Source organism: Oryctolagus cuniculus, chromosome 12, assembly GCF_051225735.1.
Source record: "Oryctolagus cuniculus isolate XC-2025 breed Fujian yellow rabbit chromosome 12, ASM5122573v1, whole genome shotgun sequence".
Classification (NCBI taxonomy): Eukaryota; Metazoa; Chordata; class Mammalia; order Lagomorpha; family Leporidae; genus Oryctolagus; species Oryctolagus cuniculus.
This window is the reverse complement of record NC_142878.1, coordinates 25,689,663-25,705,842: the sequence shown is the minus strand read 5'-3', so window position 1 is coordinate 25,705,842 and position 16,180 is coordinate 25,689,663. Positions and strand designations below refer to the sequence as shown.

General features: G+C 38.9%; 1 protein-coding gene across 6 annotated transcripts in view; it reads right to left on the bottom strand.

Moving 5' to 3' along the window:
• MAP4K5 (mitogen-activated protein kinase kinase kinase kinase 5) overlaps positions 1 to 16,180 on the bottom strand; it is a 118,788-nt gene that overhangs the window by 35,420 nt on the left and 67,188 nt on the right. For 4 of the 6 annotated variants that reach the window (XM_051822833.3, XM_051822832.3, XM_089309721.1 and 1 more), the window contains 3 exons: positions 15,951 to 16,067; positions 10,217 to 10,295; positions 718 to 776 (listed from right to left, as the gene is read on the bottom strand). In XM_051822833.3, the coding sequence (XP_051678793.1) occupies positions 718 to 776; positions 10,217 to 10,295; positions 15,951 to 16,067 (255 nt within the window). Of the gene's footprint in view, positions 1 to 717; positions 777 to 10,216; positions 10,296 to 15,950; positions 16,068 to 16,180 lie in introns of those variants that run through there. The other 2 variants (XM_089309723.1, XM_089309722.1) reach the window with 2 other exon arrangements.

Here is a 16,180-nt window from a genome sequence, read left to right as displayed (position 1 = left end):
CCAATATGCTAGTGTTTTCCAAAGCAAAAGAGAAAACAATAATGTAATATTAATAGCATCACTACCCCATTAGTAAGGAGAACTAAATAGCTTATTATTAAATTATCATTTACTTATTGGTGCACAACTTTTGTCTATAAGTATGGAAACTGAAGACTTCATACTCAGTGACATATAGAGTAAGAAGAGCACTAATTCTAAATAAGGGAGAAGAGATACAGTAATCAGAAGACAGATAGTCTAAAAATCATATAAATAAAATAGATGTTAATATGACTTCCACACTGATTCTAAAGTCTTGCTTTATTTATTCTTTTCTTTCACATTATCTCAAAATAAGTGCAATTTTTTAAAAAGCTGTATTAACAAAACATTTTTTAAAAATATAAGGCAATGCAGGGATACAGAATGTACTGCAAACTTAACAGAATTACTAAGAGAAAAGGCCCTGAGAACTTGAAGCTTATGCTTATCCATGCAGCTCATAACTTCAGGGAAATGCAGACTGAGAAGGGTCAAATGAAAGGCTGACATACTGTGCCACTGTGTGGCCTAGTCAAAATATGCCTAAACTATTTCAAACTGTAATGTGAGAGGTACATTATCAAAATTAATGCTTATATGGTATATTACTTTGTTCTGTCGTCAAAGTATACTTAATTCTAAGCTTTCTCCAATTCCAATGTGAATATACTTAAAAAAACTCACAATTCTTACCATTTCATCGCGTGCTTCTGTTTCCTTCCGCAGAGGAGGTTCAAATTGTAACTTATCAACTGCAACATATAGAACAGATATTTACAAAATCAGCATGTTAAAGACTTCATCTCAGGATTTCTACAAGAAGGTTCTGTAAGGGGGCAGCAAGGGACCCATGAGAAGAAAAGAAAGAGACCACAAAGTCTCCTATGTTTTAACTACAAGAGTGCTCCTTTTTACTTATCCAAAGAAAATAATCTGGGACCTTCCTAACATCGTTACCTAATTCTTGGTTGTAATCAGGAAATTAAACAGTACTTTTTGTGTAAGAGATTTTTAAAAACTTAATTAGAAGTAGATGACTAGAAAAATTAAGTATTTTCTCTACATTGCAAACTCTGTTTTGAGATTAATTTAAGCTATAGCTTCTTAGGATAAATGAACCAAAAATAAATTACCTGTAAACTATCTAAATGAACAAATTATTTCTGTCAAATTAACTGTCACAATGCTGTTCAGGAATCTATTTGGCCTAGTAAGATTGATTTCAGAATAATTATTCCAAATAAAAAAAAAGAGTATCTTCTTTTACATGAAATATTCTAAAACAGAGAAAAGGATAATTTATTACCTACTCATAAAGCACAGAGAATTTTAAAAATTTTAAATTCTAAAATCCAATGTGACAGAAAGGTCAAGGAAATTTCTATACACTCATACTTGCATCAGAGATGCAAAATTCCCATATACAGTCTTAGCAAAGCAAGCAAAATACATTTAAAAAGCATTTAAGGAAAACTGTATTATCCTTACCCCTAAAAAAAATTTGCGCAGAATATAAAGTACTGGTGTAATTCATGATATTAAACAGAAACAGTAAGTTATAAACTTTTTAATTAAAGGTTAGAAGACATCTCATAAAATATAGAGTACATTGTAATTCAGAAAGAACCATTTTATTCTTTTGAGATAGAGAAACTTTGTTTTAGCATTAGAAATACTGGCAAGCAGGTCTAGAGATGCTTTATAAAAGGCACTAGTATGGCAAAAATTATCACTTGAATAATAAGAATTTAATATCTGGTAAATTTAGAGACTTACAAAGGTAAGGAGGCCTTCTATATCCTGATTAAACTCCCAACATGGTAAGATTCTAGCTACGATTAAGTACCAGGAATCAGAGTTACCTTTCTGCCATAAACAACCACATCCATGTAATACAAATGTGTATGTGCTTGTGTGTATGTCTGCATATATATAAACTATATGAAGCAAGTGTTTGGCCTGTGATTCTTGAGAGAAAGGAAATACATGGTAAGATCTATAGTCATGGCCGGCACCGTGGCTCACTAGGCTAATCCTTCCTTCGCCTTGCGGCGCCGGCACACTGGGTTCTAGTCCCCGTCAGGGCGCCGGATTCTGTCCTGGTTGCCCCTCTTCCAGGCCAGCTCTCTGCTGTGGCCCAGGGAGTGCAGTGGAGGATGTTCCAAGTGCTTGGGCCCTGCACCCCATGGGAGACCAGGATAAGTACCTGGCTCCTGCCATCGGATCAGCGTGGTGCGCCGGCCGCAGCGCGCCGGCCGCGGCGGCCATTGGAGGGTGAACCAATGGCAAAGGAAGACCTTTCTCTCTGTCTCTCTCTCTCACTGTCCACTCTGCCTGTCAAAGAAAAAAAAAATCTATAGTCATCCTAGCTTTCTGCATGGGGCACTGTACAAACTAGGAAACAGTAAAGTAGAAATCAGAGAGAGAGTCTCAATGGATGAAGGAAACAAAGATTAAAATTTGGGCAGTGCTTAGACAATGGGACATTAAAGGGCATGGCCTGAGAAATATGAATGTTGTACAAAAAAGGAATTCCAGAAATATGTAAAGGAGTCTCCTGTATCTTTAGCTGAATACCAAGAACGAAGCAAGCCTTTGTCAGACAACAACAAACACGAGCTTCTGGAGATCCCACAGCACGAGGAAAGATATCTGAGTTTCTATCCAGATGAAAGACTCTAGTAAAAACTTACACAAACCTTGAAAGGATCAAGTTGACTTATCAGGTGATTAACTCTTTAAACAAAGAGGACAAAATCTCAGAGACACAGATGTCAGAAACAGCAGCAGACAAGCACTTTAAAACAGCTATGATAAACACGTAAAAAGATTTAACAGAAAAAATGGACACAGCAAGTAAGCAGACAGGAAAGAACTAGAAACTGTGTGCATGATGAGGTGTATGTATGCGTGTGTATTTTATAGGACTGAAAGCCTACATCTGAAAAATACTGTATCTGAAATAAAATTCACTGGATAGGCTTAACAGCAGACTGAATACTACAGAAGAAAAGATTAGTGAACTTCTAATCAGGGCAAGAGAAATGAAATTGAAGCATAGAGAACAACGACAAACTTCTATGAATGAAAGTGGCAGAACAAAGCCCCAGTGACCTGTGACAAGTGGTCTAACGTGTAACTAGAGTCCCAGAATTCTAGAAGAGCCTGGCGCATAAATTCTGAAGAAAGAGCAGCCAAACACTTCCCAAATTTGATAAAAAATCAATCCACAGATCTAAGAAACAAAATGTACCCCAGATAGACTATGGCTACACATACTGCAGTCAAATTATTAAAAAAAAAAAACAAACACAAAACCCACAAAAGTTTCATATTATAGTACCTTGTACCTTAAAAATTTTAAGTTTAATTCATGGATTGGGTTATAATCTGAAGCCTCAAAAACTGGTAAAGGGAACAGGTATTTAGTCTATTGGTACATACTCATGTCTCACATTGGGGTACCTGCGTCTGATGCCCAGCTACTCTGCTAATGCAGATCCTGGGAGACAACAGTGATGGCTCGAATACTGGCTCCCTGTTACCCATGTAGGCGACTTGGCTTGAGTTACTGCTTTCCTGCTTGGGCCTGGCCCAGCCCTGGCTGTTGTGAATATTTGGGAAGTGAACATGCAGATCAGAGATGTTTCTCTATCAAATAAGTAAAATTTTTGAAAAATTTAAAATATTGACAGAGGAACATATGGGTAGGCAATACTGCAGATGTTTTTTCATAAATAGTTTTTCTCTCAACAAAGGCTTTTATTTGGTAATTATGTATTATATATATATTTAGTTCTAGTGTGTAGAAAGCTTGACAAAAATCCTCAATTTTAAGTGGCAAAAAAAAAAAAAAAAAAAAAAAAGTTCCCTGAGTTGTGTTTCCTGAGAAATCTCTAATTGTATCTCCAAGATGCACTCACTCACTTTCCTTGAATTGTTACCAAGGAAATTTGTAGGATAATGTACCTTACAATCTCCACTGCCTGTGACACCTCGGTATGATTTTAAAAACTAAACCATTTAATCATTACATATAAAATGTCCTGACAAAATCAGAATAGTTTTGAAATTTAAACTAGTTAAACTTTCAAAAATGCTTAAACTTCCTCAGACTTAAGTTTTCTGTTTTCACTTTTCCTTACCCTGAATAACACTGAAGTCAACACCTCTGGAGCCCACTGGACTCAATGAAGCAAAACTAGAGCATCCCATGTATCTGGGAATTTTGCCCTCACCTACTCTTTGCACATTTACTGTAGGTACACAGCTAGACTCTTGTACTACACTGCTTTACCTTCAAACAGGTCCAAGAAGCATTTCCACCGAGATGACCTCAACGTGATTTAATATGCAGACTGTCTTGGAAAACTGCCCTCTGATCCCGATAAAGAGAATCTTGCCAGCTACTGTTAGTGGTAAGCCAGGGTACCAATCTCTGTATTCACGTCTCTCAGAGAGACACACAACCAATCATGTCACGGGAATAGTGACCCAGCAGAATACCTCAAATCAGAGATGACCAGGAATCTGAGAAGCATGTGACTACAAAGGAACACAGCTTCCACCCAACTACTGGACCAAGCCCATGACCACAGGAAGTGGAACATCTGCCCTCAGCCCATGGGACTAGATGAGCAGAGCTACTGTCATACTTTAATCTGCACACTACAGTATGTATTCTATTTGCTCAACCACATTTCTACCCCTTCTTTACCAGTTGAAGATACTGGACTGACAGACACTTGATATTTCTTAACTATGGTACTTGTAGATTCCCTGTTTTTAATATTGCTTTTTTGTAGGGGAGGCCAGCATTGTGTCACAGCTGGTTAACTGCTGCTTGCAATGATGATTTCCCATATAGGAGTGCTGATTCAGGTACAGGCTGCTCTGCTCCGATCCAGCTCCCTGCTACTGTGCCTGGGAAAGCAGCAGCAGATGGTCCAAGTGCCTGGGCCACCGCCACCTGCATGGCAGACCTGGATGGAGTTCCAGGGCCCTGGTTTGGCCTGGCCCAGCCCTGGCCTTGTGGCTTTTTGGGGAAAGAACCAGCGGATGGAGGGTCTCCCACTGTGTCTCTCCACTTCTCTGTCATTCTGCCTTTCAAATAAATTAATTAAAATAATAGTGCTCATGGGAGTCTTCGTCAGTCCTTGGTATGAGTTCAACACCTGGTTGAAATTTACTCATGGCCGGCGCCACGGCTAATCCTCCGCCTGCGGCACCGGCACATCGGGTTCTAGTCCCCGGTCGGGGCGCCGGATTCTGTCCCGGTTGCCCCTCTTCCAGGCCAGCTCTCTGCTGTGGCCAGGGAGTGCAGTGGAGGATGACCCAAGTCCTTGGGCCCTGCACCCCATGGGAGACCAGGAGAAGCACCTGGCTCCTGCCATCGGATCATCACGGTGCGCCAGCCTCAGCGCGCTGGCCGCGGCGGCCATTGGAGGGTGAACCAACGGCAAAAGGAAGACCTTTCTCTCTCTGTGTCTCTCTCTCACTGTCCACTCTGCCTGTCCAAAAAAAAAAAATAAAAAAAAAAAATAAAAACTAAAAAAAAATTTACTCACAACTTAGCAAAAATTATCTAATTAAATCAAATGTATTTGCACTCACATTTTCTTTTTTTTTTTTTTTTTAAGATTTTATTTATTTATTTGAGAGGTAGAGTTACAGACAGTGAGAGGGAGAGACAGAAAGGTCTTCCTTCCGTTGGTTCACACCCAAGTGGCTGCTACAGCCGGCGCTGCACCGATCCGAAGCCAGGAGCCAGGTGCTTCTCCTGGTCTCCCATGCAGGTGCTGGGCCCAAGCACTTAGGCCATCCTCCACTGCCCTCCCAGGCCTCAGCAGAGAGCTGGACTGGAAGAGGAGCAACCGGGACTAGAACCCGGAGCCCATATGGGATGTTGGCGCTGCAGGTAGAGGATTAACCAAGAGAGCCATGGCGCCGGCCCCGCACTCACATTTTCTGTGGTTACCTACCAACTTCCTTTGGTGCCAATTTCTTGTTACTAGCTTCCTAGGTAATTGGACTGATCATGAATTGACTTCAGATGACAAACAAATTGTTAAAATTAGGTAATTTAGCTGATGTACTCAAATTTGGATCAGAGAGCAAATAGAGAAATCTGCCCTGCCATTCATCAGGCTTGGGGGGACAGATGAAAACCCAACTGAAAATGAACAAGAAAACGTTTCTCCCAAGGATATTCTACACATGTGAAGTTTCGTATAATGAGCCCCTGAGCTATACTGCTATCTTACTGAGAAACTCATGCTCTAGAATTACAGAGTGCCAGAAACTTTGCTGTTGTATGCAATCATATTCATCAGAATGAATCATTCTGTTCTAGCCTGGAAGACTTAAGTCACTGACCCAGAGAAGCAGACTCAATTTCCAACCCAGACGTAAAGCTTCAGAGGAAGACATTTATGAATCTGACATTCCAAGTTTCCAAAGAAACACATTTCTGTGTCCACTTTTACAGCACAAACCTGGTGTTCACCTCCTGCTATAAACATGGCTGCTTTGTTCAAGGTCATCACTTACATGTCACTGCAATGCCACTATTTGCAGCATGCTAGACCTCTTTTGCTGTATTTGCTGAGACGCTGGATGGTTCCTCTGGTGTGTGTTCTCCCTCACTGCAAGCAGTCAATAAACAAGGCCTTGCTGGACTACAAAGTTATTCCAGGTAGTCTTAGATTGAGTGGGCTCAATTCATAATAATTATATGTCTACCAAATACTATGTATATTTGACTATCAACAGAAGAATGCATAAATTGTGGTACAATCATGTGGTGGAATCTGTGACTATAATAAAAACAATGAACTGGTTATTGCTACATGTGACATGAAGGATTCTCACAGGCATTACTGAGCAAAGGTAACTAGGCATAAAATGTATCAGCCCACTTAGCTGAAGGTCAAGACTGGGTATAACACAATCTATGTTTAGAGACCACAGCAGTAATTAGCATGGGCAGGGTAGGGTTGGGAACTCTTGGAGTGGAAAGGTACTGACAGTGAAGCAGCATGAGGGAGCCGTCACAGATTCTGATCATGTCCCACCTCCGGTGCAGGGTGCTAGACACATGAGTGCATATGTATTTAGAAATTCATCATGCGTGTATTTCATATTTGAGTTTTTGACTATCTGTAAATAATCAGCTCAGTTTAAAAAACAAAGAAAAAAACAGAACTAATTGGAAATATACAAAGTCTATTAAACAAAAACAAAACAGTAAAATATTCCTAACAGATCCCAAAAAAGAGGTGTGAAAATTTAAAGATGGACAAATCAAGGGCTGGTGCTGTGGCGTAGCGGGTAAAGCCACCGCCCACAATGCCAGCATCCCATAGAAGCGCCAGTCCAAGTCCTGGCTGCTCCAGATCCGATCCAGCTCTCTGTTATGCCCTGGAAAGCAGTAGAAGATGGCTCAAGTCTTTGGGCGCCTGCACTTGCGTGGAAGACCTGAAAGAAGCTCCTGGCTTCAGCTCGGTGCACTTCCAGCCATTGCAGCTAATTGGGGAGTGAACCAGCATATGGAAGACCCCTTTCCCTCTCTCTCTCTCTGCCTCTCTGTGTTAACTCTTGACTTTCAAATAAATAAATCATCTTTTTTAAAAAATAAAGATGGACAAATCATCAATAAATTGACCTTCAACTCTACTACTTTCTGCCTGGTGTGTGAAACACACAGAGCTCCCTCTAAGATCATCAGTACATAGGGCACTTAAGGAAGAAACAAATCTTGAACTATTCGCTGAGAAAGTATTCTGTTTATGACTATCAGTCTTCTAAAGTTAATACATAAGTTTAATGAAATCTCAGTAAAAACATGGTTTCTTTTAAAATTAAGATTCTTAACTTTATGTGGAGGAAAAAATAGCATAGCATCATAATCAAAAAGATCAGCAACAAGGCATATATATATATCTGTACATGTACGTGCGTGTGCATATGTGTCTGTGTGTGTGTGTGTGTGTGTAGGCAGGGGCAGGGATTAGGGAGAGAATAGTCCTGCAAGACTCTAACAGATATTATAGAGATATAATTATCCAAAGTATGCTACTCCCACATGAACAGACAAAGGGTGCAGTGGAACACAATTTCCAGAAACAGTCCTGAAACTGAAGAGGAATTTAGTATATTGTGAAGACGGCACATGAAATTCCTGATTAGATTAAATCTTTGATGAACAGCACCAAGATAAACGGGTAGGTATCCAGAACGAAAATGAAGTCGAATACAGACTTTATACTTTCTACCACATATTTTAGACTAAAGATAAAAGCATTTTAAAAAATCAAACTACAAAAACAGAAGAAACAACAGAATACTTTTGTAACTTTGCAATCAAGAAAGCCTTGCTAAATATGACATAAAATTCAAAAGTTATCCAAGACAAGACAGGCAAGTTAGACTGTATTAACGGACTTCTACACAGCCGCATAAAATACGGAATACAGCTTTATAATGGAGTATCAACTTGGTCACTACTCTTCTCTCTAGTATTTGAGGCCCAGAGTCCTATTCAGATTGTAAAAGAAGGTAACTAAGAAAATACGAATTTGGGTGCTAACAAAGGCACTGTACCTTGAATTATTGGCTGAATCATAAAATGTACTAACTGAAACTAATATGATAAGGACATTCTAACACTGCAGCTGTATTTCTGAAGTTGTATCCAAAACGCTCAAGATATTTGAGTTTAAGAAAACTCAAACAAAATGCTCATCTGAAATAATTCTATTTAGCCCAAATATTTAATGAGTTATCTTCTCCCATTATGTTTTAAAATTTAATTTGTATTTTACTGGTTATATATCTTATTTTGCTATAAACCACTTTAAATCTCTTGAAACAAATATACATTTAGGTTAATAAACCTAACATATAAAACTTATTTCCAAATTTGTTTTTCTAAATTAATGTTGCAAGATCCAGCACTGTGGCACAGCAGGTTAAGCCTTTGCTTATGACACTGGCATCTCATGTCAGAAAAGCAGTTGGATTACTTGCTATTCTGCTTCTGATCCAGCTCCCTGCTAATGTGTCTGAGAAAGCAGTAGAAGATGGCCCAACCATCTGTCTCTACCATCCACGTGGGAGACATGGATGGAATCCCGGGCTCCTGGTTCTGGTTCTGGCCTGGCCCAGACCTGGCTACTGGCCTTTAGGGAAATGAACCAGGGATAGAAGAGGTTTTTTTCTGTCACTCTTTCAAATAAGTAAAAAATAAAAAAATCAATGCTGCTAAAGTGACAAATACTGATATAAAACTTTCATCTTCAGTGATTAGTTTATCAAATAAAAAATAAATTTCTTCTTTTAAATACTTTTAGAAAAGATTCATGTTAGTGTTGATCTGACTTAAAAAAAAAAAAAAAAAAAAAAAAACAAAAACCCTAAAACCAGTGTGGATGTTTGGCCTAGTCCTAAGATGCCCACATCTCGTATCAGAGTGCCTGGGTTCCACACCTGCCTCTAGCTCCTGAAACCATCTGCCAGCTGATGAACATACTGGGAGGCAACAGTGATGGGTCAAGTAACTAGGTTCCTGTCAATCTACTGAGAGACCTGGACTGTGTTCCTAGTTCCTCACGTCAGCCCAGGCCCAGTACTTGTTGTTACTAGCATTGGGGGAGTTAAATTTTCAGAAATAATTTATAAAAATTATAAGTAATTTATAAAAATTGAAACCAATGTAAACGCCCAACAAGAGGGAACTACTTATCAATTAATAAAGCAGAATGCAATAAATATAACAGTTAATGGTTATGCTAACATATAGAAAATATTTCTATATGAAGTAAAATTTTATGTATAAATTCATCCACATAAAAATATACATGGAAAAACATAAAGGAAATCTGGCAAAAGATATCAACTATGGGTTTGCTCTGGGCAAGGCAATCATATGCAATGCTAATTTTCTATTTTTTTCTTATTGCAAATGTTTTGCAATGAATACCATCATTTTCTTAAGTAAAAAATAAAAAGCATTCAAAAATTGTAAATCATGGGCATTATATCTAGAAGAGAAAAGCAAGTCCTATTTTAGAAGTATTTCATATGTTAAAATATGTAGCCTCAATCAGTATCAAATTTTATTATTCCATAAGAAGTACAATACCCAGCTCAACCCTCCAAAACCAACAATGGAAAACGTACACCAAACACATACAATTTATTTCTGAAGCTGTCCGTTCAGCTCTGGCATTCCTGTTTGTAGATCTAATGGTATGACGAATGATTGCATGGGGCTGTGAATATAAGCATAATACACGCACTTTAAAAAATTTCAACGATAAAGTTAAAAGATAAAATTTTCTTTTTAATTGTTACCATTTATTAATGATTATCTGTTAAATTTTGAGATAAACATAAAACAAATACAATGAACAGTAAGATGCTTTAATATTAATCCATGCTTACACTTGCAAAATATTGAAGGGTTTCAAAAAAATAAGACATATTCTCCATGCCTCAAAGAGGTGGACTACGTCTGGGAAGATAAGACAAGCACATACTAAAAAAAAATAGGAAATGGTAAAGTGCCGCTCATTAAGATAAATGGATTACTAGGGAGAAATGATTTTACAGTGAGGACTATAAAAGTTCTTCACCAAAGAGCTGTACTCTCATCTGGGGCCTTAATGCGCAAGTTAAGTATTGGATATGCAGAAATGTGAGAAAGCATTCTAAACATGAGAAAGAACACAGAGTGATGGAAGAAATAAAGAAAAGCAGGGAGTCTTCAGAGGAAGTGAACTGTTTATTATTTGGCTACAGCGAAGACAAAGCTGGCAGACAGACGGAGGTGCGCCAGATCATGAAACATTCTGAATGCCAGGCCAGGGCTCTCCATTTTATTTCTTTGGCAGAAAAAAAATTTTGGAGCAAAAAATTTGCTCCAAGGGAGCAAGGGAGTGGCATCACCACAGTTACTTTAAGAGTACTCTGATTAGCATATAAAAGAGTAGGGAAGGGACAAATACTGGATGCAGGGAGACTGAGTAAGAAATGTAAGTCAAGAATGAAGTTTACTGTCTCCACAGTCTCATGTAAGTGCCTGCTCCGGTGAAGCTATGCCTTCAGCTTGACCTCTGTCTACCAAATTTCTCATGACTCTCATTCACTGATGGCTTAAAAGTGGCTCACGTGTGTTTTTTCCACTACTTCAAGACCCAACTATCATTTCAATGGACTTCAAAAGCTCAGGTCCAATGTTCTAGACTTGTTTCCCGACCTAATCTCTGAAGACATTCTCACATGCTTCACCCCACCCTGCATGCCTGTAATCACACCTGGAACCAATCATGAGCTCTGATACACAAATTTACCTACACTCTAAAAGCCTGAGGCCTTGTGTTCATAATCTCACTTATTCCAATTACTGTTTCCCAAAAAGACTTATTTATTTGAAAGGCAGAGACGGGGGGAGGGGGGTGGGGTGGTGGTATATTCCACCTACTGGTTCACTTCCCGAATTGCCACAACAGCCAAGGCTGGGCCAGGCCAACACCAGGAGCCTGGAAGTCCATCAGGGTCTCCCTCGTGGGTGGCAAGGGCCCAAGTACCACCTCCTGCTGCTTTCCTAGGTGCATTAGCATGGAGCTGGATGGGCAGTGGAGCAGCTGGGAACTGACCCGGCACTCCAACATGGGATGCCAGCATTGCAAACTGCAGCTTAACCTGCTACACTACAATTCTGGCCCCCTCCAATAATATTTTTAAGGTTTATTTTATTTGAAAGGCAGAGTGACAGAAAAAGACACATAGAGAAACGGATTTTCCATCCACTGGTTTACTCCTCAAATGACCAGGGTTGGTCCAGGCTGAAACCAGGTGTCCAAAACTCCATCTGGTTCTCCCATGTAGGTGGGCAATCTTCTGCTTTCCCAGGGCATTATCAAGGAATGGGATCAGAACAGTGGGACCTGGGCTGGCATGCCGATATGGGATGTCAGTGTCATAGGAGGTAGCTTAATCCACTGCCTCACGATAATGGCCCTATTCTCAATCACTCGTTTAATGTTCTTCTTGGAATATCAAGTCCACCAATCCACTACTTCCTCACTCTCCATATGCTTCCTGCCTATCTTCACTTTTCTCCCTACAGAGTTTTAATCTGTTACTCCAAAATTTCAAGCAATCTGTTAATGGTATTTTAAAATTCCTTAGCCTCATGTTCCCCAGCACCCTTACATAACAGATTGTCAACCCTGGATGGATTCAACCTGTGTGTTTACATGTGAGGTATGAATCACTACTGGAGGAAAAGTACATGCAGAACATCCTGAGAATTCATTTCATTTGAGCCCAATCCTTCTCTAGTCACAGACAGCCACGGACGGTCAGAGACCTTCTCTCATCAGTTAACCCACGCACAGCTCCCAATTACGGTTTTAAACCTTCTCCACGCTCATCATATCTACCTATTTTCTTTTCAGGAGATGACCTGGCCACTTACTTCACAGAACAGAAATTACTAGCCACACTATCAGTGAAGCTCCTTTCTTTTATTTATTTATTTATTTTTTTTAGATTCACTTATTTTACTTGTAAGGAGTTAGAGAGAGGCAGAGGCAGAGGCAGAGGCAGAGAGAGAGACAATCTTCCATCTGCTGGTTCATTCCCCAAATGGCCAAGAGGGCTGGAACTGGGCTGGTCTGAAGCCAGGAGCTTCTTCTGGGTCTCCCACATGGATGCAGGGACCGAAGCACTTGGGCCATCTTCTACTGCTTTCCCAGGCACATTAGCAGGGAAGCTGGATAGGAAGTGGAGCAGCTGGGACTCAAAGCGGCACACATATGGGATGCCGGTGCCGCAGGCAGTGGCTTAACCTGCTCTGCCACAGTGCCAGCCCCAGGGATGCTCCTTTCGGATGCAAGAGAACGGTTACTTTATCCAAGATCTAGCCCCTTATCATATTCTACATTCTACCCTCCACTTTCTTCTTAAGAGCTCTCTCCATCTTGCTCTCTGTAAGCATTCAATCCTGTTTTAAGCTTCTCCTTGCAAAAAACATAAAAAGAAGGAAATAAAACCCAGTGCAACTCATTCTCCCCAGCTACTGCTCTACCCTGCACCTCCTTCACAATTATTTTTAATAAAAACTACTGTACTTACCTTTCAAATCCCTCCAACCTAGCTTCTCTTCCATTACTTGAAAATTATCCTTGTCAAAGTCATCAAATACTATCACCTAAATCCAAAGATGACAATAACTTTAACTTAACTCCTAGGCTGTATTCTCAACAAAAATCTCTTTCCTATGTTTCTTACTAATTTTTTGTTAGTTCCTTTTTGCTTGCCTGACCTTTAAATTTTGGGGAAAATCTCAGGATGCTGTCCCAGGCTTGTTTTTACTGGCATCCATCTACCTCTTAAGGCATTAACTACATCCATATTCAGCGACTCTCAATTCTGTATTTCTGGTCCAAACTTTTCTTCCCATGCTACAACCACACACCTAACTCCTTACTAGACTTCTCCACTTGGGACTCTTGGGCAATACTGTTTTCAGTATAAAACTGAAGTCTTGTTTCTTTCCAAATCTGACTTCCTCTAGTGTGCTTATCTCAGTCAATAGTTATCTATCCAGCTGCTCAAGTCCAGATCTGTTCGTCAATTCTTTCCTCACCCCTTACTCCCAGGTCTTCATCCAATCATCAGTTCTCTCCTAAAATCTGTCAGTCAGTCCATTTTTCTTTATCCTTGCACTGTAGTCTCAACAATCAATATCTCTATCCTGGTTAACTTTGGGAGTGTTAACAGGTGTTCAGTAATGGATTCACTATTCTGACATTTGCAAAAACAATGGACATCTGACTATGTTACTCCCTTACCCTTAACTGGCTTCAAACTGCCTTTAGGCTGAAGTCCAATCTTTCAAACACTGTTAGAGAGCCAGTGTCTAGCTGTGTAACCTCATCTTCTACCACTTCCTTCCCTGTTTTCTGCTCTAGCCAGACTTGATTCTCCATTACAAGAACACCCACCTTCTCTCTTATCACCAGGCTTTCAGACATGCTATTACTCTACTCAGAACACTCGCTCGTGCTTTCTTCCTGTAATTCCAGTTTTCAGCTTAAACATCACTTCTACAGTGAGTCCTTTTCTAGCCCTATAAAATGTCTTACAGTACCCTGGACTCCCCATTCCACAAGAACCATCATGGAAGTTCTGTGATACTATTCTTCAGTTCCCTTTGAGACTTTAGAAGCTCTGTCAAGGCACGGATGGTGCCAGTCTCATTCACCAGCGTGTCCCCCAACTGCCTGGCACAATGTTTTCCATTTCAAGGACTGACAAAAAGAAGAGAATTCAGAAAGTAGGGGAATTTCAGAAGCACAGCCAAAATGGTATGAGGACAAAAGAGGGGTTTACTTAACTATATAACCAGTAAAAGACTAACTGGGGAAGCAAATGATATCTAGTTCTACAATTATGCTCTAATAGTTTTAATAATTTTTGAATATTTAAGGGGTTAAAATTCTATTTATTAACCCCAAATTTGCAAATAATGTTTCAAGTAGAAAAAAAATCTGAGTTATTACTGTTTAATATCTTAAAATTCATTTAACATCCAACAAAATATTCATGCAGTACTTAACAACATTACAGAATTATGCTATCCACTAGGCAATGGGAAACAAAAATTAGTTTTTACAGATCATCTACTGGTGATTTTTTTAAGTCCTTAAACAGAAATGATGGGGTGTTAACTAAAGGGAATAGGCTCTGGAGTTAGCTTCCCTGGATCTAAAATCCTGGTCCCACCACAGACGAGTGGGAAAACTGCTTCCATTCTTTGCCCCTTGTTTTCTCATCTGCATACAAGATATAGTAATGATTGTGCATAGTACAAATGACAACTTGAGTATTAGATGGGTTAACATGGAAATAATTTAGTCTAATACTTGCCATGTAACACATGCTGAATGAGTGTTAGTAGTGAAATATGTATAATTTAAAACTTTACGAATGTGAAATAGAAAACTATTTAAAAAATAATAATGATCAACACATATACTTTAGTTCTATATTACTGCCAGAAGTGAAGGTAGAGATATAAAGGTAAATTAAGGTATAAAGAGACAAATCCAGATAAATACAAACAAAAAAGAATTATAAAAGGAGAGGAAGAGAAAAAAGAAGAGAAAGAGACACTGGTGAAAAAAGCACAGCTGTGTTGAGTATTTTATATGTGTAGGTAAAAACAGATACCTGCCAATGAGCAGTTAAGCTCCTCATTTCTGATTTAAAAGTATAGTTATATATAATATATTCAAAATAATTCTGCAATATTTTCAGAGAAGGTATGTATACTTACGAACAGATTTATAACTAATTATATACAAAATCATCGTTTTGAGAAAGTATTGGAAAGGGTAAAAATTTCCAGTGGGAACTTCAACTGAATTTTAAAAAATTATTTGTATTCTGTTATCAATCTACAGAAGAGAACTATAAAAATGATTAATTTGGTGTCTAAGGAGTCTCTTTTGTGAGAAATGTTATGCACATATGCTGTGGCTTTTTCTTAAGCTAAAAACCAATGTTATTAAAATGTTTATTTCCTTGAAAACAGAAGTCCTTTATACACATCCTGTAGACAGATACAACCTGTTTCAATCTCAGCTACCGCTTAAACACTTCAGGTAAATCAAACTAAGAGATCATATTGGGAAAAACTAATCCTAGTTCTATAGAAACTAGGTTTAAAAGTATCAACCAGTTATATTACAATAAAAAAGCATCAGCTGGCAATTACAGGCAGGTTAAATAAAATTTACAGAGCTAATTAATCTCTGTAGCTAAATGTACTTCAACTAAATTGAAAGTAAGAAAACATGTTCTATAGCTGTATTAAACATTTGCTTACAAACATTAAACTGCAAACCCTTTATTACCTCAAAGTCATCATCATCTCCTTCAGTATAATGTGCATGGTTGTCTGGATTGTTCACTTTATCCAACAGTTCAACTGCTAATGCCCTAGAGAGACCTGGCTGTCCGACAAACGTATGCTAGGTAAAAACAAAACAAAACAAAATTTCATGAGTATGCCTTTAAATCTCTGCCTTATAGGAAATGTTCCATGCACTTGTCATTTGTTAACTAGCAAAGACAAGCCTATGGG